General features: G+C 57.7%; 1 protein-coding gene across 5 annotated transcripts in view; it reads left to right on the top strand.

Annotated features, from left to right (window-relative positions):
* The window catches only part of IQSEC3 (IQ motif and Sec7 domain ArfGEF 3), a 105,140-nt gene extending 83,590 nt beyond the window's left edge, over window positions 1–21,550 (top strand). For 2 of the 5 annotated variants that reach the window (XM_002712787.5, XM_051850099.2), the window contains 7 exons: window positions 5,021–5,160; window positions 7,200–7,325; window positions 9,238–9,337; window positions 9,501–9,662; window positions 13,309–13,401; window positions 15,080–15,129; window positions 18,218–21,550. In XM_002712787.5, coding sequence (XP_002712833.3) covers window positions 5,021–5,160; window positions 7,200–7,325; window positions 9,238–9,337; window positions 9,501–9,662; window positions 13,309–13,401; window positions 15,080–15,129; window positions 18,218–18,676 — 1,130 coding nt within the window. In that variant the 3' untranslated portion in view covers window positions 18,677–21,550. Of the gene's footprint in view, window positions 1–5,020; window positions 5,161–7,199; window positions 7,326–9,237; window positions 9,338–9,500; window positions 9,663–13,308; window positions 13,402–15,079; window positions 15,130–15,214; window positions 16,169–18,217 lie in introns of all 5 variants that reach the window. The other 3 variants (XR_007921003.2, XR_007921002.2, XM_008259870.4) reach the window with 3 other exon arrangements.
* The last annotated feature ends 1,130 nt before the right edge of the window (window positions 21,551–22,680 follow it).

Consider the following 22,680-nt stretch of genomic DNA (forward strand, 5'->3'; position numbering starts at 1 on the left):
AAGTTTGTGCAAAAATTGAATTGAAAGGTAAGTCAGTTTTGGTGCAAAAATATTTTGAAGTCATTATGTATGTGTGTTTCATGAACTTTTTAAAAAAAAAACTGATTTTTAAAAGGCAGACAGAGAAAGAAAAAGAGAAATCTTCTATCTGCTGGTTCACTCTCCAGATGACTGCAACAACCAGGACTGGGCTAGGATGAACCCTGAAGCTAGGAACTCCATCTGGGTCTCCCACGTGGGTGGCAGGGGCCCAAGTACTCAGGCCGTCATGTGCTGTTATCCCAGCTGCATTAGTAGAGAGCTGATCAGAAACAGAGCAACCAGGACTCGAACCGGCACCCTGAGACTGGATGCCTGCATCTGGAGCCGTGGCTTACCCTGCCGTGCCACGATGACAACCCTTGTCCACGAACTTTTTGAAGACCCCTAGATAGGCAGATCTTTCACAATTCTTCACAGAAAATAAATGTATCTGTTCGTTACATCTCTGACGAACTTTATGAAGCCCTATTCTACCATATAAAGTACATAGGAAGCTTAAGAGCTTGATGGACACGTGCGTTGGTTCAGACCTACGCACCAGGCATGGGTCATTTCCATCACCCAGAACACTCTGTCCCATCCCATTCAACACCTTGGCCCAGGGGTAGCAACTATTTTGCTTTCGTCACTGCTGATTAGTTTTGCTGGCCCTTGAACTTCACATCTAGGACACACACTCAGGGGTCTGGTTTCCCCTGTTAGATGCTGCTCTTGTTAGGTTTTTTGATTTTCACCGTTACCTAGAATATAAATCTTTAGCTCTCTCTCCTATACTTCCCCCAGCCATGTGCTAAGATCAGTGCTTGTGTTACGAGAGCCAGGTAAGCCCATGCAGAGCTGAGCCCTGAGCTTACAGGAGCTTACAGTTCTTTCTGCTCCTGTGTCTCTTGGGGCTAATGTTTGTGCTCTTCTTCCATTTGCCTGGCTTTCAATGTGCCAGCCACTAATTTAGCCCCGCACTTCTCACCTCAAGTGTCAACTTTCTCTCAATCTATTTGGTCCTCGCACATCGTGCAGGGGTTCCCAGAGCTCTGTCTGCACCCGTTACTGGACCAGCCACACAGCTGCTGCATCCGTCAACATCTTCTGTATCTCTGGAATTCTCAGGCAGCCTAACTGCATGAAGGAGAGAGGTGGATTTGGGCTCCTGGTTCTGGAACTTCACAGCCCAAAATGGGGCAGCCCCATTGGCTCAGCAGCCGCTGATGATGCTGTGGCTGGCTGAGTCCGGAGACGGGGGCTCACCTGCCTGTGTCTGCGAAGTCTCTTATAAAACCACCAGCATTCAAGTGCGGGGGCCACCCTGGAACACCATGATTGGATGATGTCTCCACCCTCTTAGATCATTTACGTGAGTGTTTAGGCCCCAAAGCCCTGAATTGGCAAAGACCGACTCATAGCACAGCAGCCGTCATGCTGGGGTCTCCTTCACCTTGCTCTTGGAGTGGATTCCTGGTTCCTGGGTTCCACAGATTCCCCCATTTTGGGTTTCCTTCCAGGGGAAAAGGCACATCAGAGGTAAACTGAGAACTTGTGCCTTGTGATCTGTCTTCCTGTCTTCACCCCTGACTGGGAGTTTGCTGGGAGTGGAACTCCGGGTTCGAACCATGGAAACAAGAGTCGAAGGCCTTGCTGCGATGGGTTTCCTGCTCTGCCACGGCCAATTCCTGGCCTTTCGTGGGTTGTGTTTCTTTCTGTCTCTGAAAACACGTAGGTTCTTCTGTTTGCCTTCGTGTTCTGAGTTCCCACGAATGTGTGCCTTGGCGCGGCTCTTCTCCCGTTCACTGTCTCTGTGCTAGGGTGGTCCTTTCAGTGTAGAGGCAAGTGCTCCGATTGTGCGAGCTTTCTCAGAGATTCTATTTCTTTTTGAAAGAGTTACACAGAGAGAGGAGAGGCAGAGAGAGAGAGAGAGAGAGAGAGAGAGAGAGAGGTCTTCCATCCGCTGGTTCACTCCCCAATTGGCCACAATGGCCGGAGCTGTGCTGATCTGAAGCTAAGAGCCAGGAGCTTCTTCCAGGTCTCCCACGCGGGTGCAGGGACCCAGGGACTTGGGCCATCTTCTACTGCTTTCCCAGGCCATAGCAGAGGGAAAGAGGAGCAGCCGGGTCTCAAACCGGTGCCAATATGGGATGCTGGCGCTTCAGGCCAGGGCATTAACCTGCCGCACCACAGTGTTGGCCCTTAGAGATTATATTTGAAATCGCCCTCTCCCCATTTTCTCTGTACTCTCTCTTTTGAGCTGCTAATATTCCAATGTTGGAGTGCCTAGTTGTTTTTATCTGCTTAAAGATTTATTTATTTATTTGAATTCAGAGCTACAGAGAGAAAGAGAAAGGCAGACGGAGGAGAGATCTTCAAGCTACTAGTTCATTCCCTAGGGCTGGGCCAGGTCGAAGCCAGGAGCTTCATCTGGGTCTCCCAAGTGGGTAGCAGGGGCCCAAGGATGTGGGTCATCTGCTGCTGCTTTTCCCAGGCCATTAGCAAGGAGGGGGCCGGATTGGAAGTGGAGCAGTGGAGACTTGAACCTGTGACCGTATGGGGTGCCGGCATTGCAGGTGGTGGCTTTCCCTGCATTGCAGTGGAGCTCCTGGCTTTGAGTTCCAGTTTTTTGAGTTTTCTCTGGGCCATCTTCGCTCCCTTGCTTGCCTTTCTGGACGATGCCCCTCAGGCTTGTCTTCCAAGGTCTGTCCTCCCACGGTTTTCATTCCCACCTTCGAATTCTTGTCTTCAGGGGCTCGTCTTGTTCTCTCAGTGTCTCCTCTGTGGTATTTGAGTCTTGTTGCATAGATGCAATATCTCCTGTCTGTTTGAAGAGATGATGATGCTTATATCTGTTGCAGTTCCTTCCTCCTTGCCTACGTGTCTCTTCCTCTCCATGTTACTGACCTGAATACAGTTGCTGAGATGTGCTTGCCCATGAGTATTTAAGAGTGCGTGGCTAGAGATGCTGTGAGCTCGGATGACAGCTGCTGATTGCCAAGCTTTGCATGAGAGGCTTGTGGTCGGGCTGTTTTGCTAGAGGCTTGTGGTCGGGCTGTTTTGCTCGGAGCCCTGGCTACAATGTCTTTAGGTATTCCTTCCTGTGCTTATCTTTAAAAAAAAAAAAAGTATTATTTATTTGTTTATTTGAAAGAGTTACAGAGAGCAACAGAGAAAGATCTTCCATCTACTGGTGCATTCCCCAAATGGCCGCAATAGTCAGATCTGAGCCAGGCCAAAGCCAGGAGCCAGGAGCTTCTTCCTAGTCTCCTATATAGGTGGCAAGGACCCAAGCACTTAGGCCATTCTCCACTGCTTTGCCACGTGCATTAGCAGGGAGCTGGATTGGGAGTGGAGCAGCCAGGACTTGAATCGGTGCCCATATGGGATGCCGGCGTTACGGGTGGAGGCTTTATCGGCTACGCCACAGCGCCAGCTCCTTCTTGTGCTTAATGATGCCTGGGAAGAATCACATGCAGGCTGTCGCCCAGACAGTCTGATTGCAGCTGCCAGCTTTCTGCGGATCTTTGTGGGAGACAGACTCGGGGAGTCTCTTAATGCATAGATGCTGACTTCACCCCCACTTTGCAGCACAGGTACCCCCCGCCCTTGTCTGGGCTTAGAGTCCCCAGTCCAGAGTCCCTGGTTCATCCACAGAGGAGGGGATAGGGAAGTCTCCATGGGTTTTTTTCCTCTGATTTTCCATCTGCTTTCCTATTTTACCTCCACATTCAGGCATCCGCACTGCCCCCTCTAGCTGTCTCTGTATCATGCTGAGCACTGGCCTGGGTTCCAGGTGCCTCCGATTGCGCTTCCACACACACTCACACGCACTTCCCGGTCCCACGGTGCTACTGTCTCTCGTGCTGTTCTCTTTGTCTGTGCGGGTTTCTGCCATTCCAAGAAACACCTCCCACCAGGGCTATGCCTGCTGCTCTGCTGACCTGGGAGCCTCTGAGTGGCCACTCCTTCTCCCTGCTCTTTCTCATTGGAAGCCCCCAGGCCCTTGGCCTGAGCTGAACCTAGATCCGACCTGGAAGCCCCAGGGCCAAGCCAGGGAGTTCTGCATAGAAGGCAGCGGGTCCTCCCCAGAGTTGGGAGAAGGCCTCTGGGGGCATGTACCCAAGCTGATATATTTTTAATTGTTTCATCTTACAAAAGAATGTTAATCATTGAGGAAAGATTTGGAAAAGCAAAAGGAAGAAATATTTTATTGCCTCTGTTTTTTAATCTCCAAAGAATATATATTTCTATATTGCCGCAGGAGGGTACATCACAAAGTTCACGGACAAAATGGAATTCAAGGATGTTTATTTTGGGTGGGGGAAAGCATGCATTGATATTTGAAAGCGTGCATTGATATTTCATAATGTGTATGTTGGTGCAAAAAAATGTTTAAATGTGTGCATAGACCTCTTCATAATACGCACTCCCTATGAGCTTTCTGGAGACCTCTGTTGCTAGAGTGTTAGCATTCCTAGGAAGTGGGCGTGGAGCAGAGAGTCTGCCCTGTCCTGCTCCTCAGTGAATCCCTCGCCCCCTCACCCCGTGCTCCTGCTGCAGGGAAGGGGAGGGGAGGGCCCTGGAAGGGGAAAAGCCAAAGCAAAGCACACAGAACACCGTCAGGAGGCTCACGTGGCAACGCAGGGGGAGGTAAAGACCACAGCGCGGGAGGCGACAGAACTGCAGAAGCAAAGACGCTGGGCAGGAGACCGGGGCACCGTGGCTGACGGGCAAGACAGAGTCCTGGGAGATTCGGGCCGCAGGCTCCAGCTGGGGAACGTCAGGAGAGGAGGCAGGAGATACAGGTTGGGCCGCACTGTGGGAGTTTGGGAGTTGTCCTTATTTGAATGGGTATGGCGAGCCAACCATGGGAGGCTTTGGAACAGGGGTATGGCAAAGTCAAGGCTGCCCTCTGGGGGATTCTGTCTGATAGGGCTGGCGGGGCTCTGACCCTCGTCCCCTCCCCGTCCTCTGCCTGCCCCCTCTGTGTTGGCAGGTGTTGATGATGGTGCTGACATCCCCAGGGAGCTGGTGGTGGGCATCTACGAAAGGATACAGCAGAAGGAGCTCAAGTCCAATGAGGACCACGTCACATATGTCACCAAGGTGGAGAAGTCCATCGTGGGCATGAAGACAGTGAGTGCCCGTTGCCCAGCAGTGTCCCTGGGGGGCCAGCTTCCTGCCAAGCCCCTCCCACCTCCTCCCCTTTCTTTCCTCCCGGTGTCTCCTTCCGTCTCCTTCTGTTACTCATGCACTTGGCAGTTACCAAGTGCCTACTGTGGCCAGGCTCTGCCACCTTTCTCCCAGGCCAAATTTCCGTGTTTCCTCTTAGCCACCAGATACTGCAGCAGCCGAGACAGGGGAGATGTCAAAAGGACTGCCCACAGCCTAGGGCCAAGGCCTCTGGGTGTCCAGATGGGGAGGTTGTGGACCCTGTCCCAGGAGGGGGTGGATACCAAGCAATCCCAGGTGGTCCTGCTGAGCAGGGCCTGGCAGTGGGCTCCAGACCTGGTGTCTCACCACCACCTGCCCTGTGAGCTGTGACAGGCGACACACAGCAGGTGTGCAGGGACTTTGAGAGCGAGCGTCCTCTGCAGGATGCGACACTGCTTAGCCATCAGCACAGGTGCATCACCCCACACAAGCAAAGGAGGTGGCGCTGGCTCAGGGAGACTCTGGGAGCCCCTTAAGGTCCTACACTGGTGCATCTGCCCAGCCTGCGCAGGAGTGGACGCTTCGCCCTACAGCCCTTGTCCTGAGGTCCTCGCATCTGTCCACTTTGCTGGCGACTGGCTTTACTTACACACTGGAGCAGTTCCCCCTCCCCTGCTCCTGCACCCTTGCATTTCGGTATGCAGTGGTGAGAGGGGAGGTGTCAAAGGTGCAGGCCCCAGCCCAGGACATGGGGACACCCTCAAGGTCATGGACTGGGAAAGGTTAATAATGGCTGGATTTCTTTTTTAATAAGTTTATTATTTGACAGGCAGAGAGAGAAAGAGAGAGGAGGACTGATAAACAGAGGCAAGAGAGAGAGAGAGAGAGAGAGAGCAAGCTCCCTTCCACTGTTCACTCCCCAAATGCCCACAATGACCGTGGTTGGGCCAGGCTGAAACCAGGAGCAGAGACTCCATCCGGCTTTCCCATGACAAAGACCCGGCTACTTGCACCACCACTACTGCCTCCCAGGGCCCACATTAACAGGAAATTGGAGTGAGGAGAGCTGGCGCAGGGTATTGAACCCAGGTGCTCTGGGTTCTAGGCATCCTTTTTTTTTTTAAGATTTATTTTATTTATTTGAAAGACAGAGTTACAGAGAGATGTAGAGACAGAGAGAGAGGTCGTCCATCTGATGGTTCACTCCCCAGATGGCCACAATGACCAGAACTGCGCCGATCTGAAGCCAGGAGCCAGGAGCTTCCTCCAGGTCTCCCACATGGGCAGGGGCCCAAGCACTTGGGCCATCCTCCACTGCTTTCCTAGGCCATAGCAGAGAGCTGGAACGGAAGAGGAGCAGCCAGGACTAGAACCAGCATCCATAGGGAATGCCAGCACCTCAGGCCAGGGCTTTAACCTGCTGAGCCACACGCCAGCCCCTGTAGGCATCTTAATCAGTAACACAACCTCTAGGCCAAATACCCACCCCCAGTGGCTGGATTTAATTGTCCTGAAACTAATTTTTTTAATTTATTAATTTTCATTTTTATTCGAAAGACAGAGAGACAGTCAGACAGAGATCTACCATACACCGGTTCACGCCCCAAATGGCCAAGCTGAACCTAATCCAGGTCTCTCATGCAGACTGTGGGGACGCGAGCACTTGAGTCACCATCGGCTTCCGCCCAGGGTGCACATTAGCAGGGAGCTGGATCCCAAGTGCAGGGATGGGACTCAAACGAGGCACTCAGATACAGAATGCAAGCATCACCCAGCCCCCGAAATTACTTTTGATTTCCATCTCAAAACCTTCGTCTCTCCATGGCCTCCAGCATAATGAACCACTCCTGTTCTGGTCTTGCTCTCCTTGCTCCCATTGAAGGGGACCGAGCCCTGGATAGGGGTGCAGGGTTGGGGGAAGGGGAGGAAGTCCGGGTCAGGCCCTGCAGCAGACCTGTTGTCCTAGCCCCTCTCCCGGCTGCACCGGCGGGGCCGCAGGCTGAGCACCACCTCCGTCCCAGGTGCTGTCTGTGCCGCACCGCCGCCTGGTCTGCTGCAGCCGGCTCTTCGAGGTGACTGACGTGAACAAGCTGCAGAAGCAGGCAGCGCATCAAAGGGAGGTGTTCCTCTTCAACGACCTGCTGGTGGTGAGCACCCTGGCTGGCTCCCTGGGACCCCATGGTGGACGGGCAGGGGCGCCGGAGACCTCAGCCAGGAGCACTCCCCGCGCAGTGACAGGGAGGCCGCTGTCGCATGCACCTGCACACTACAGGGGTAATAAGGCTCAGGTTTTCCACATCATGAAACCAAGGTGCAGGCACCGTCAATCGCCTGCTCATGGCTGCAGTCAAGGTGGACATGAGCTAAGCCCAGGCCATCTGCACCTCCCGAGGCCGGCAGGGCACAGCGGTGAGCTTCACGTCGCACGGCCTAGCAGGGACAGAGGGCACCAGTGAGCAGGCACTGTCCCTGGGCCTGGGGAGATGCTGAGGGTGTTAGCACCCACATGTGTGCACGTGTGTGTGCTCATGGTATGCATGTGTGCACACGTGTGTGTGTGCGTGCATATGTGCACGTGCTCCTGAGAACAGACATCCACTCCACACACAGCTTCCCTGGGTCACCGGGGGCCCGCCCTTGTTCTGAATGCTGGGAACCAGGGCCGTGCAGGGTTCCTCTGTCGAGGAGCCCTGGGGTCCCCTGGCCCCATTGCCTCTCCCTGCCTTGCCTGCTGCACTCCAGTCTTCCCACAGAAGCCTCCACTTGGCCTCCCCGCCGCTGTGGGCTGCCTTACGCAGAGCTCTGCGCCTGATGCTGCCTGCCTGCCGCCTGCCGCAGACCAAGCCCAGTCTCTCCCCACACTGCCCTGCTCCCGGAACTTCCTCCCAGGGACCAGGCCTCCCGCCGGCCAGGTCCTTGCTCCTGCAGCTCTTTGTTCCCGAGCAGCTTCTGTGGGCCTTGGCCTGACCTGGCCACTGCATGGTCTCCTCCCTGCTTCGTGCAGGTCTCCATCACGTGTCACCTCCCTCCCACAGGAGCCCTCCCTGCCCGCTGAGCAAGGGCGCCTGGGCGGTGGCTTTCTCCTCCTGACCCTGTGTCACTTCCTTTGAGTCCCTGCGCGGTTTCGGGGCAGCCCATGTTATCCCTTTCTTGGCTCTGTTTCTTTGCTAAGCAGCTTCATGGTCAGTGGGTTGGTTTCCACCTTGGCTGTCCCTGTCCATCATCGCAGAAGCACCTTGGGGGCAGAGCCCCTCTGTCCGGTTGTTCTCCGGCATCCCCAAAGCCCAGCTCACAAAGAAGCAGTATTTCTGTATTGAGCTTTCACTGCAGCGGGGGGGGACATAGAATCAAACAAAGAATACAAATAAGCAAGGTACTCTCCAGTGGGGAGAAGGTCCCAGGATAATAGGCCAGGGACAAGGTTAAGGTGGAGGGTCCAGGAGGGCATCCCTAAGGATGGAGCATTTGAGTTAAGACGTAAGTAATGACAGCAGTACAGCTGTGCAGAAGTTACAGGGAGAGTTGCGGGAAGGGGAGAGCATGTGCAAAGGGCCTGTGGTGGGGGCTGAGTGTGGCCGGATGGGGGACAGTGTGGCTCAAGCAGAAAGCCCAGAGTAAGATAGGCAGTGGATCAAGAAGTGTGGATTCGCTCGCCAGAGAGTCACAACAGTGAAGACAAGGATTTTGATCCAGAGTATGTGCGTCTCTGCATAGGTACAAAACCACTTTAAAACATTCCTGGTAAATGAGATTGAAATGTAAGCTTATGTTTGTACCAAAAAAATTCAATCATGAGTATGAGGCATCTTCAGGAAGTTTATGGGAATGTGAAGAAGCTATGCATGGTTTCAACACGTCATCTTTTCATTCCATTTTCCCATGAACTGTTTGAAGTACCTTCATGTATGTGTGTGCAAAAGGATGTATCTGAGATCTGAGGGTTGTGTGTGTGTGCACCGTTGTGTGTTCCTGAATGTCCTCAGGGTCCAGGCATGCATGTGTGCACACGCGTGTTGACACGAGCGTGCACCTGTTAGCCTGTGGCCGTCTCTTGGACAGATTCTCAAACTCTGCCCGAAGAAGAAGAGCTCCTCCACCTACACCTTCTGCAAGTCGGTCGGCCTGCTGGGCATGCAGTTCCACCTCTTCGAGAACGAGTGTGAGTCCTTGACGATGAATGAGTGACACCAGAGACTCCGCACAGCGTGGCTTGGGGGAGGCTGGGCGGTATGGGGCAGGAGGGCACGTGCCCCGAACCCGCCCCCTCTCCTCTGCCGCTGCTGCCACTCACGGACCACTGGGCACGGGGGTCTGACTTCCAGATTACTCTCACGGCATCACACTGGTGACCCCGCTGTCCGGCTCTGAGAAGAAGCAGGTGCTGCATTTCTGTGCCCTGGGCTCCGACGAGATGCAGAAGTTCGTGGAGGACCTGAAGGAGTCCATTGCCGAGGTGACGGAGCTGGAGCAGGTCCGGATAGAGTGTAAGGACCGGGTGCCCCGGGCTCCCTCAACAGTCGGCATGGAGGAGGGGTGGCTCTGTGGGCAGACACAGCTCTGACGCTGGGGGGCAGCCTGCGGAGGCTTCTGCCCTCTCTAAGCCTCCGCTCTCCCAGGCCTAGCGGGCGGGCGGGACACACCGTGTATAGCTTCCTGGCCCTTGGATCCGAGATCAAAGAAGCTGACCAGGCAGACCCAAGGGGTTCCGGGGGCTCGGCCTTGCCCCTGGGTCAGTGCCAGGGCCGCCCAGCATCGGGCCGGGTTCCTGTCTTAATCCTTGTTCCTCAAGACCCCTCCTTATTTTCTTACAACACCCTCTATTCCCAGAGGCCAGGCTGCTTTTCTTACTATTCCTTCTTGGCACCATGTCCCTGTTCCTCTAAGGGATACCTAGTTTCTCCAGTAGTCCAGCACGGGCACTTTAGTAAATCCACAGGTCTCTTCATCTCGCCAGGCCTTGGCTTAAGACGTGAGCAGCGTGGGCCCACAGCCTGTGGCCGTCTGCACATGCTCTGCGTGCATAGCAGGTGTCCAGGTGGTGCACACACCCAAGTCTTCCCAAAGGTCATGGGAAAAAGAAACTTTCTTTGAAACCCAGTTTCCCACTATTTTATCTTTTTTGGTTTGTTTATTAAAGATCTATTTGAAAGGCAAAGTTAGAGGGAGAAAGAGGGAAAGGGAAGCAGAGACAGCTTTCATCTGCTGGTTCACTTCCCCAAATGGCCATAACAGCCAGGGCCGGGCCAGGCTGAAGCCAGGAGCCAGGACCTTCTTCTGGTCTCTCACATGGGTGCAGGGGCCACTACGCCACAATCCACGAACTTCTTATCAGAAGTGGAGGGACAGGACCAGTGCTGTGGTATAGTAGGTTAAGCTTCTGCCTGTGGCACCGGCATCCCATATGGGCAATGATTCACGTCCCGGCTGCTTCTCTCTGATCCAGCTCCCTGCTATGGCTGGGAAAGCAGTAGAGGATGGCCCAAGTGCTAGGGCCCCTGCACCCGCATGGGAGACCCGGGAGAAACTCCTGGCTCCTGGCTTTGGATTGGCCCAGCTCCAGCCATTGTGGCCATCTGGGGAGTTAAACCAGCAGATGGAAGACCTTTCTGTCTATCTCTCCCTCTCTCTGTAACTCTGCCTCTCAAACAAATAAATAAAATCTAAAAAAGGAAAAAAAAAAAAAAAAAAGGAAGTGGAGGGCTGGCATGTGCATTTCCGTCTGCTCCCAAGGCTCCTATTGTGTGGCTCTGTGAGTAAGAGACCTGCGGTCTAATGCCCTGAGAACACGACCCGATTCAGCTAACCAGAAACCAGCGAGCGAGACCGCAGGGCTCCGGGAAGGGGGGCCTCATTTCCCACCCTACCCTGCAGCTTGTCGGCTTCCCTGCTTCCTGGGGTGGAACAGAATGTTCTCAAGGGCTGGTCTCAATACCCACGGGGGCCTGCTTCTCAAAGACCCACCTTGAAATTGACTTCACTTCTCTTGTCGTCAAAATGTCACCGATGGCTCTCCTACTGCCCTGGGGTGCCCCAGTACCTGGCCTGGTCCCAGCATTGCAGCAAGAGGCAGCCTCCCCACCCCTGCCAGCCCCCAAAACAGCACATGTGCCCTCTCCCAAGCATGTACCGGGGGAGCAGCTGCCAATGAACCCACTAGGTCCCGAGGTGGACCCCTTTCCTGACGCCTGGAGGGCGGGGAGCAGGGAGGTGGACTTGCACTTGACTCTCAGCCTTCAGATGGAGAGAAGGGGCGGGCACGGCTGACCAGCCATGAGGGCTGGCCCAGGAGGTCAGAGATTGAAAACCTATGGCAGCTGCCTGTTCGCTGAGCACCTACTGCATGCCAGAGCCTGGGCTGCTTGCTGAGTCCATTGTTTCATTGGTACAACTTTTTCTGAGTGGGAGGTAGGATTCCCCAGATTAGATACAAGGAAATGGAGGCTAACAGGGCTGAAGGAGATTGTCCCAGTTCACACAGCCATAACAAAGCAAGATCTGCATCCAGGTTCCCGGGGCTCCTTGCTTATAATTATGACACCGGAGGCCAGAGAGCACCCCCGGGAGAGGGTCAACCCGCAGTTCTGTACAGGTGTCTCGGGTCATGGATGGTGGGATTTGGATGATCAGGACAAACTGCTGGTTTGGGGGTTTGAAGTTCAGTGTCCCTGGATTCGAGACAGCAAACAGAGCCCAGGCAGGAGAGTAGCTTTAGTAAAAGGAGCATGAAGTACGTCTTCTGGAAAAGAGAAGCCGAAGCAAGGGGTTACTGTCTGTGGTCAGGGTTAGTGTCCATGGTCAGGGTTAGTGTCCATGGTCAGGGGGTTAGTGTCCATGGTCGGGGTTAGTGTCCGTGGTCAGGGGGTTAGTGTCCGTGGTTGGGGTTAGTGTCCGTGGTCGGGGTTAGTGTCCGTGGTCGGGGTTAGTGTCCGTGGTCAGGGGGTTAGTGTCCGTGGTCATGGGGTTAGTGTCCATGGCCGGGATTAGTGTCTGTGTTCAGGGGGTTAGTGTCCGTGGTCAGGGTTAGTGTCCGTGGTCAGGGGGTTAGTGTCCGTGGTCAGGGGGTTAGTGTCCGTGGTCAGGGTTAGTGTCCATGGTCAGGGGGTTAGTGTCCGTGGTCAGGGGGTTAGTGTCCGTGGTCGGGGTTAGTGTCCGTGGTCGGGGTTAGTGTCCATGGTCAGGGGTTTAGTGTCCGTGGTCGGGGTTAGTGTCCATGGTCAGGTTAGTGTCCGTGGTCAGGGGGTTAGTGTCTGTGGTCGGGGTTAGTGTCCGTGTTCAGGGGGTTAGTGTCCGTGGTCAGGGGGTTAGTGTCCATGGTCAGGGGGTTAGTGTCCATGGTCAGGGGGTTAGTGTCTGTGGTCAGGGGGTGAGTGTCCATGGTCAGGGGGTTAGTGTCCGTGGTCGGGGTTAGTGTCTGTGTTCAGAGGGTTAGTGTCTGTTCAGAGGGTTAGTGTCTGTTCAGAGGGTTAGTGTCTGTGGTCAGGGGGTTAGTGTCTGTGGTCAGGGGTGAGTGTCCATGGTCAGGGGGTTAGTGTCCATGGTCAGGTCCCCACGGACGGTGACAGGGCAGCTCTTGCCACGGCAAGCACACACATGACCCAATTTGCAGTCCAGTGAGAGGAGCAGGGCTGCGTACCAAGACAGATGCCCTCAGGCCTCTGGATCTCCTGCTTAGGAGAGCTGGAAGAGGCTGCGCTGCTCAGCTGGCTGGGGCGGGCTCAGGCCAGCCGCCACACTGCGGGCTGATGCCTGCCACCCACTGTGACGAAGGCTGCTGTGCCAAGTGCCTCGTGCGTTGTCCTGGAAGCTGGCAGATGTGGCGCGCTAGCCACACACAAGGCTTCCCTAAGGCAGGATGTCCCAAAACCATGCAGGCAGGACGTGTCAGAACGAGGACGTCCCGCCTGCTACGGCCCAGCAGGGGCATCGTCCCCGTGGACAGGCTCCGAGAAGGGCACTATCGAGTACTGCTGTCAGATGCTGGTTTGTGTCGTGTGGCCCACAGTTGGGGGTGGGGGGACTGCAGGGGGAGGTCCCGGCCTCCTCTGCTGCTCTCGCCTTACTTCCTTGCTCTCCTCGAGGTGGCTGAGCTCCAGGTTTCTCTCTCTGGTCACTGGTCTCTCCCTTCCTCAGGGGAGCTGGAGAAGCAGCGAGGAACAAAGACGCTCTCCTTCAGGTCCGGGGGAGCCCAGGCAGACTCACAGTCGAAGCAAGGATCGCCTACAGGTGAGCCTGCACTCGGGGCCTGGGCTTAGCCACCTGCCTCCCAGGGCGAGCATGAGCAGGAATGCTGGAGTCAGGAGCCAGGGGCCAGGAACTGCACCCAGGTCCTCCGATTTGGTGTCGTGACTGGCCTCTTAGCCACTAGGGCCAAATGCCCACCCCTTGGTTTCCTTTGTTTAATTCCATGGGTAGCAGAGAGGGGGAAGGTGTGTGAGAAATGCCTGCCTTTTGCCAGCTACACCAGCATTGCAGAGCCCGTGTGGAATGTCAGCATCTGCCCTGGAGGAGTCAGGCCACGAGTCCCAGGCAAGAGCAGGGTGGCCAGAAGGGCCTGGAAAGTTTGCCCTGGCCTGGGAGTCCCTTCCCAGATGCGCCATCAGCACTCTCTAATCCCAGGCCCAGGGCAGCCTGCTCCCAAATGCAGATGAGCCCCAAACTCAGTTTCTCAAGTGGCACTGTTCAGTTGGTGCAATGAAGCATTCCAGACCAGGGAGGGCAGCTTGGCACTTGGTGTTTCCTGGGCCACACTCTGCAGACCAGCCAGCTCCCTCCTTTCCACCTGCTGCTCCTAACCTTACCCACCTCCACGTCTCACCAGCCCCAGATAAAAAGGAATCAGAAGCAGGAGATGGTGTAAGAGTTAAATCCCATCCCCAGAAAACTATCTAGAACCATCAGCCAATTCAGCCAGCCCCGGCTGAGTGCCTGCTGCGAGACCCCAGCTCCAGCTGAGTAACACCAGGAGCTCCCACAGGGTCTGGGCTCTCAGCAGATGGCCCTGACACCAGGCATAGGACGGACAGCAGCTCAAACACTTGTGACACCAGCTGGGACCCAGGATCCATTTTCTAAGGAGGACCGTGGCCCTCTGTGCTGGGTGGGGATTCTTGGTGTGGGGGCATCTTACCTGCCACCAGTGTTCGTCATCCCCACTGTGCCTGGTGCCAGTGGGCCCCTTGATTTCTATGAGGCCACAGGACCTGGGGAACTTCTGCTATTCACAACCGTCTGAACCCCAGGGCCAATCCTCAGCCGTGACTCATTCCTAGCGTCCCCAGCCTGTTTCGGGGGAAAGCCACACCAGGCTCGCCTGTCCCCAGGGCCTGCATGTGCATCAGTCACCGCCACAGTGGGATGCTTGCCTCAGACCCCAACAATGGCCAGGCTGCCTCTCGTGTGGCCGAGCTCAGAGAGGGGAAGTCAGGCATGGAGAAACCCCAGGGGCTTGCTGGGGGAGGAGGTAGAAGGCAGGACTGACTTAGCCAGAAAGAGTGCTCAGCCCCTGGGGGTTGCGGGCTCCCTGCTGCTTCTCCAGGCCAGTCGGAAGGCCCTGGCAGAGCCGTTATCAGCTCTTACTGTGCAGGTCCCCGCTTGGTCACAGGAAGTCACAAGGACAGGAATAAAGAAGGGTCCCCATGCATGCCCCCCAAGTCTTGCACAGCCTATATTGGTGGGGGGGTTTATTGGACTCAACCATGCCAGAAGATCCGTAGATCTTCTGGTCTACAGAGGACCAGAGAAGTGCAGTATCCTACCCAGGGCTGCACAGCTACAGAGGGGCCTCTATGCTGGAGGTCTTGCCGCCCTCACTGGCGGCCAGTGGCCATGGCAGGGCAGGGGCAGGCGGCAGGGCTCCTTGGGACCGGTGGAGAATGAGCCCCTGTGCTGTTTGCATTCAAAGCCAAAAGGGAAGCGGCCATCGGGGAGAAGCCAGTGGAGAGCCCGGTGGAGGTAAGTGGAGGCCTGGTCGCCCAGGTGAGTGATCCCGTGCCCCGCTGCTCCCTCTTCTCACCATCTGTGTTGTTTCTCTTCTCAGGTATTAATCAATGCCTCCCCAGCCCGACTCACCATTTTTCCAATTTCAAGAGACACAATTAAAAGTTACTGCTAGCATGGGTCTCACCACTGTTCCAGTGCCCAGTTAAGCTGCAAGCACTCTGGCCCCACTCCCCAGCCCCTTGCCCTCCGGGACCCAGCTCCCAGTCTGACATCATGGCGGTGAAGCCTCCAAGGCCACACCCCCCACACGCCTGCTTCCCCAGCAAAGCACCCAGTGCTCCCCAGTGCTTGCTATCTCGGAGAACCCCCATCCCCTCCCCAAGTCGCTCTGTCCTCATCTGGGCTCCCTCTGAGAGTTACCACTCAAATCAAGTCCCCAGGCAGTCAGTTCTGGGGCAGACCTGCCCATTTGGATGTGTCTTGGGGAAGCCGGGACGTGCGAGTGGGGGCAGCTGGGAAGGACCGGGCTTCTGGAAAGCTAGCTGGGGCCGGAGGTGTGCAGAAGAGCCAAAGTGCATCTGGGGCTGGCTTAGGGCTTCCAGACAACGCTGATCCATCTGCAGCATGTCCATGTTGGAAGGGACAGGGTGCCCATCCCCGGACCACATGGAAGGGATTTGGGGAGAGGGAATGGTGGCAGCCAGCCCCCGCGGGACACCCCCACCTCAGCGGATCCCCTTCACCCCCATGACCGCCACCCGTACTCCTTTCAGGCCAGGCCTGGGGCGGGGGTGCGCCAGCTACTCACATAGCTGCTCTTTTCCCAACCCCCACTACAAGCTGGAGGGACCCCACTAAGACGGCCGAGGGAGGAGCCTGGCCCTCCCAGCCTAAGCCCTAGGAAGCAGCAGGACTGTCCCCCGCCACTCCTCCCACCCCGGGCAGCTCAGCTTCTCTGTCCCCACGGCCCCCACGCCCCACACAGCCCTGTCTGGAGGAGGCACCTTGACACGGAGGAGCTTCCTGTCCCAGCAGCTGACCAGCCCCCAGGGTGGGTATTCCAGCCCCGTCCCCTCCCCCATCCTCCCGCCGCCACCGCCCATGCTCTGGCCTTGCAGATAAACACGCCAAGTTGCCAGCCCTCCAGCTTGCCCACCCGCCCTGCCCATGCCTCAGCCTGGGCTGCCCGTCTTCCTGCCCCTGCCCCGAAGGCCCCCGTGGCTATCTGCAAGGCTGCCAGCCCTCAGCCAGCTCCAGGGCCCGCAGCCTGTGCTCTCCCACACAGAGGGCAGCCCCGCGCCCCTCGCCTCTCAGCTGGACCTGAGCTGCCGCGGCCTCCGCCCTGTCTCCCTCATTGCCTGGCCGTGCCCCTCTGGCAGGCGCTTCTCCATCTTCTCTGAGCTGTTCTGACCCGCTGCCCATGCCCCATCTCCTCTCCTCCCTCTCCTCTGCTCTCCTCTCTCTGTCTGTCTATCTCTCTCTCCTTTATGAGCAGGGAGGTGAGAAGGGGGTTAGAAGGAGAGGTGTTTGCTGTCACTTCCTGCTGTTCACTTCCTGACCTTGAGAGACAAATGGTCCCTGCCAGGGTGGAGACAGAGATGCCGAGGGGAGAAAGGGAGTTGGGACACGAGAAGTGCTGAGCAGGTGCAAGATGAAGCCGAAGGGAGCCTGGGCCACAGAGGAGCCGCAGGGGAGGAGGAGAAAGACCCTCAGAGGGCGGCAGTGGGGGTGGGCTGGGCGTCCATGCTCTGCAAATGAGGCACAAGCCTGACCAGCAAGTGGGGAAGGGAGCCCTGCCCCCCAGCAGCAGCAGCCACAGCGATGTTCTGCCCCAGCCACGGATGGGGGCCATAGGGGGCACCCCTGGGCAGACGTGGCCCCCAGCCCAGCCCCTGCTTGCCGTGTGTCTTGGCAGGGCAGGAGGATTCAGGCCTGGGAAGTGCTGCTGAGGTTGGAGGCCAAGAAGGAGGAAGAAAGCACCCAAGTGCTGAATGTGGCTGCAGGGGCTTGTGACGGTCAAGGGTGCGGGCAAAGACCCAGGGAGCCTCGAGAGCAGCGCAGAATCCCGGCAGGGGCCCTGCGGTCACACTGTTAGCCAGTCCACAGGACTCAGTCCGCCTGCCGGGTGGCCTCAGTTTCTCCATGTGCTCTGAGCAGCCTGCACCTGTGCACGGGAAACACCCTCAGAAAGGCTGGGGTCTTCCCAGGGGATTGCGATGCATCCTGGCTATAGGCTGAGGACTGGTGGGGGGAGGGGGGACAGAATTAAATCCTCTGCCTTCCAGAATCCTCTAGCCGCCCCCCTCCCCCCCATCTGCCTACTCGCTCCACCTCCTGCTGCTGGCCGGACGAGGCCGAGCTTTCCACACTGACCTGTCTCAGGGTGGGGCGCACAGCTCCATCTGGGCCACCCCCGCGTGCTCCAGCCAGGGAGAAGATTAGGGTCCTCTCTGCTGATTTAACCAGGACCAAGCTTGGCGAGAGAAGCAGCTGGGGCCCTGACTCTGCCCTCAGCTCTCTGAGCTACTATGGAATGTACAGGCCTGGCCCTGGGGAGCCCAGGAGGGAGGGGTAGGTCCGGATCACCCTTTCTGGGGTCCCTGGCCTTCTGGGGTTTGGGTGCCTTTATGAGGGCAACTGTGCCAATGAGGCTTCCTCGTTAACCAAGCTGACTGGAAAGGCTCAAAACTGCTTGACTGTCCCCGGGTCAACATTGTCCTGGGCAGGCAGGAAGCAAGGGGCAGGTCCAGTAACGCTGCTTGTTCCCAAGCTGCAGTTCAGCGAGAGGGAAGCAGGACAAGCTTGATGGTCCAGGGCCACCGTGCAGCCCACGAGGCCAGACTGCTGGGCTGTGCAGAGGCCCTTCTCTCAGATGAGTCAGCTGAGGCCAGGACATAGCCCCTGGAGACCAGCGAGGGTCAGCACCCAGCTTCCCTCTGTGTGGCGGTGGGGAGAGGATTCCAGTGAGGGCTCAGAACACCTGAGGGCAGCAGGAAACGGGAGAAGGAGGGAGGCCCGAGGGAGGCTCAGGGTAGCCAGCCCCAGCAGCTGGGAAGTAGTCTTGTAACATTTCATGCTTCTCTGGCTGTTTCTAAACTAGGTGTCAATTCACAACAGGCTTCAATCGTCCCAGCACAGCTCCGGGCTGGGGGCCGAGAGGGGCGTGCCGGTACCACCGCAGCCAGACCTGCAGCCTAGCCCGGCCAGAGAGCAGCCCCCGCCACCCACACCGCTGCCGCCGCCGCCGCCGCCGCCACCACCCACTCCCCCAGGCACGCTGGTGCAGTGCCAGCAAATCGTCAAGGTCATTGTCCTGGACAAGCCCTGCTTGGCCCGCATGGAACCCCTGCTGAGCCAGGCCCTCTCCTGCTACGCCTCATCCTCCTCCGACTCCTGCGGCTCCACACCCCTGGGCGGCCCAGGCTCCCCGGTCAAGGTCATCCACCAGCCTCCGCTGCCCCCACCCCCACCCCCTTACAACCACCCCCACCAGTTCTGCCCACCCGGCTCCCTGCTGCACCGGCGCCGCTACTCCAGCGGCTCCAGGAGCCTGGTGTAGACTCTGCCCTAGACACCCTGCTGTCTGTCCCAGGAGGGCCACCATTGCTGCTCCCCACACCCTGGCACCACAGGTTCCAGGTCATTGGTCACTGTTGTTTTGGAAAGAGAACCCCAACCCCCAGCACTGGGTTTGCCTGGTCCCACTATCCCTCCCTTACACAGGTGAGCCACACACACATGCACACACACAACCAGCTCATGCTCCTGGGCCCCACACAGCCAGATGAGACAGGGCCATCCCTCTCCCCAGTTGGAACCGTGGTTGGAAGATAAGCTGAGGCTTTGTGTCTAGCATCCAGGGGCCTCGGGCTGGTGGGCAGGAGCAAGGGGCTGGGGGGCACCGCAGCGGCGCCCTGGGTGGAAGGCAGGCTCGGCTCAGCCCCAGGACAGCTGTATTTGTGGCCTCACAGGATGGCCCCAGCTCCCTGGAGGGGCCGCTGTGAAAAAGGGGGCTTTCTCAGCTGCCCCCATTCCCTGGAGCCTGGCCGTCTCGGAAGGCTGCTCCTCCACCTCCAGGGACACTGGTCCTGCCCACCAGACTCCAGGAAAGGCTTTGAGAAGCAGAGGAGGGCGTGGGAGTGCTCTCAGCTCCGTCAAAGCCAGCTGAACAGGGCCCTGGAATCCCCAGATCAGATACCTGCCAAAGGCACCTTTTTCCAAGTTTCTTGGTTCCCTACCCAACAACACCAAGTGCACACAGGAGAGCCAGGTTAACTTTGCCCACTGTGGAAGCAGAAAAGGGGTGAGGGAGGTCGATTCGCCCTGAGGAGGTGGGATTTCACCTGGCTTGGACCTCCCTTTTGTGTACCTTCTGTGGCCTCCACAAAGGCTGGGTGCAGATGTGGGTGAGAGAAGCGGGAGCTCCTGAGGCACCTGTATCTCCCCTGCTGCCCCTCAAATCTTCCTCCTTCTGGAAGGTACCAGACCCACCTCCAGCAGAGGTCCGGGCACCCTGAAAACTGCAGAGCCAAGCAGGGCTCGCGGGCCTGCCAGGGCTGGGTATGATGGGGTGCAAACCCCTCCCCGGCCAGATGAGAGGCAGCCGCCTCCAAAGACCCCACGGGCAGCACCGCAGCCTGTGCCCTGCACAGACTGTTCAGCAGTGTCCAGCCCCGCTGAGCCAGACTCCCCAGGCCCGCGCCAGCAGCTCCTAGCTTCCCTGCTAAGGCTCCCTCCCGCTCGGAGCCCATTGGTAATGCCTCTTGGGGGACAGCAGCAAACATCAACCAAGTCCAAGGTGGATTTGCTTCTTCCCAGCCCCCACCGGCTCCCCAGGCTGCAGTGCCCTGGGCCGGGTAGGAGGCGTGGACAATTCCTGGCTCACCGAGGTTCTACATGACCTAGTTTCATGTGTGTCTGTGTGGTCACCCAGACGTCAGTACGATGTCACCCAGCAAGCTTATTTTTGGCCCTGTCTTTGTCAGCCCAGGTTCCTTCACGTTCAGCCAATCTCCTGTCGTCCCCCTCTAGTCCCCACCCCCGCCCACGCCTCCGCTTCCCAGCCATTGCCCCTCCCCCTGGGACTCCTCTGTCACTGGGTGCTCCAATCAGAGCCCCTAACAGAGCAGCTGGCACAAGGGGCGCCGGGATTCAGAGGCCTCTGCTGCCTTTGGCTGGGGCAGCAGGTGTTAGGGCTGTGGGAGAAAGTGCAGCAGTGGCCTGAGAGCAGATTTGTCTCGAATGAGGGGCCTGGAAGTGGAGGGGAAATACGAACAGGGAGGGAGTGGTGGGCACAGAGAGTGGGCCGAGGTGGGGGAGGGGTGGGGAGGGGGCGTGGCTGCAGAGGAAAGAGCCAGCCTCAGCCTCAGCCAGCCCAGAACCCACAGCCAGGGCCCTCGTCGCCGGCTCACACTCTGCTTCAAGCTCACCAAGTGCCCGGCTCCCCTGCTGACAGTCCCCCCTTGCCCCCCTGGTGGGGACCCGCAGAGGCCCTCGGTGCCCCACCACCACCACCGCCCCACCTGCCCATGGTGAGTTGCGGCTGGCGGCTCAAGGGGCTGGGATTCGCAGGGTCCACAGCTGCTTCCGCAAGCGCCACACTGGGGGTGGTGCTTACCTCCCGGTGGCCAAAGGGGGCTGGGGGGGCTGTATCTGACCCTCCCCACTGTCAGGGGAAACCAGAGCCCCAGGCAGCTGTGGCTCTTTTGCCCTGAGTGGCCAGCAGGCTAAGTGGGTACCTGCCTGGACCCCTCTTCCCAGAGGCCTGGCAGAAGCCTCTGCCCCTTCGGTGGCTGTGGTCATGTCAGGGCCATGTCAGGGCCTCCAGCCTCCTAGAGGGCCCATGGAGGGTGCTGGCTGAGCCCCGACCCTCGGCCCACCCCCCAGGCCTTACTCCACAGCACCCGGATCCCTCTCTCTCCCAGTTTATCCACTTGGCCAAGTCCACAACCCAGAGTGGGAGAAAATGTTAGCTTTCCTGCCCGTTTGTGGGGACAGGTCCCTCTTCCAGACCCAAGGGCCTTGTCCTGGCAGTCTGTCCTGGGAGTCTGCCTTCCCATCTGTCTGTCCGTCTGTCCATCTGTCTGTCTCCAAAGGCGTTTTGCTCCCCCACCCATTTATTGGCCCTGGGCCTTTGACTTCCCAGGCGCCTGTCCCCTCAGAGCCTGCCAGGCGTTCTGTCATGCCCAGCAGGCTTTCGAGACTCCCATCTGTCCTTCCGTCTGTCCCCATGTCCGCTGTACAGACCTGCACTCCTCCCGCGCACACCCTCCCCTCCACCCCCATTGGAGAGAAACCTCTCTGGGGAAAGGTGGGGTGGCTGCACCCAGCAACTAATCCAAATGGCAAATATTTTGTAACAAAATAGCCCAGAGGTATTTTATCTGTCCAATTCATAGAGTTTTAGAGATTATATTGAAATATGTCACTTGAGCGCACTGTGTCGGTGTCTTCTATGCCCCCGGGGGAGGGGCCTATCAGAACCTCTCGCTGGGCAGGAAAAACAGCTGCTGACAGCCCCGGAGCTGCGGGTCGGAGCCTGGGGTGTCTGCGCATGTGTGGTGCTTTGGTCCCAGGACAGCGCAATGGCAGGCATTGCTGTGACCCGTTGCTGTCTTAACTAAAAGAGGCCTGGCTGAGGGATGGGCACAAAGGCAGAGCTGGGGGGAAGCACCAGAAAACTAATGGCTTGTGAGGCCTGCCTGGCCCCCACCAGCATGCCCGTGGCACCCACAGAGCCAGCAGAGGGGGCAGGTGCCAGCCAAAGTGTATGCGAGCTGCAGGTGGTGCGAGTGTGGACCCCCTGCGGCCTGCCTCGTTGGCTGCAGTGGAGAGCAATGGTGTGTTGGGGGCGAGGGAAGCCGTCCCCGGGTCAGGGCTGACCAGTAGCCTCTGGTGATTTGCCCCTGAGGGCAGCTCCCAAGGTCTGAGACCAAATCTGCCAAGGCCCTGGGCACGAACTGCCTGCAGTGGAGGGGTGAGGATTAGGGGAACGTGGCTGGGGAAAAGCATGGAGCCACAGAGAGCAATTTAGCAAACCCTGCTGTGTGCCAGGTCTCCTGCTGGAAGGGAGGCAGATTGGGAAGGAGGCTATGACAGGAGGAAGGGCTTGGGCTAGTGTGCCCGGCTCAGCTCTGTGGACAGGCACTGGCCACACAGTGGTTCTCCTAGACAGGAGGTGAGAGCAGAGCCTTCTAGCAACCCTAAGTCATCAAGGGCACTGCACCCGGCCAGGATGCCGGGCCTGGGACAGCTGGACAGAGGGCCCTCCTGCGGAGCAGAACTTAGACCATCCAGGAGCCCAGACTGCACCCCTCCGCTGGGTCCCCTTGTTTCCTGGCCAAGGAAGAGGGAAGGGAGCATGACCTCCTCCTCCTCCTCCCAGGAAATGGGGAATTGCAGAGGAAACCGGAGGCTAGCGAGGGCCTATCCCATCTTGGGAATTCTCTGACCCAAGAAGCTGAAGACTGGCCCTTTAAGAGCACTCTGGAGAGAACCCAGCTCTGCCCAGGCCTGGGACAGGGGCCTAGGGCCAAAAGGACCCCCTGCTGCCTTGGCCAGGGA

Source organism: Oryctolagus cuniculus, chromosome 9, assembly GCF_964237555.1.
Source record: "Oryctolagus cuniculus chromosome 9, mOryCun1.1, whole genome shotgun sequence".
NCBI lineage: Eukaryota > Metazoa > Chordata > Mammalia > Lagomorpha > Leporidae > Oryctolagus > Oryctolagus cuniculus.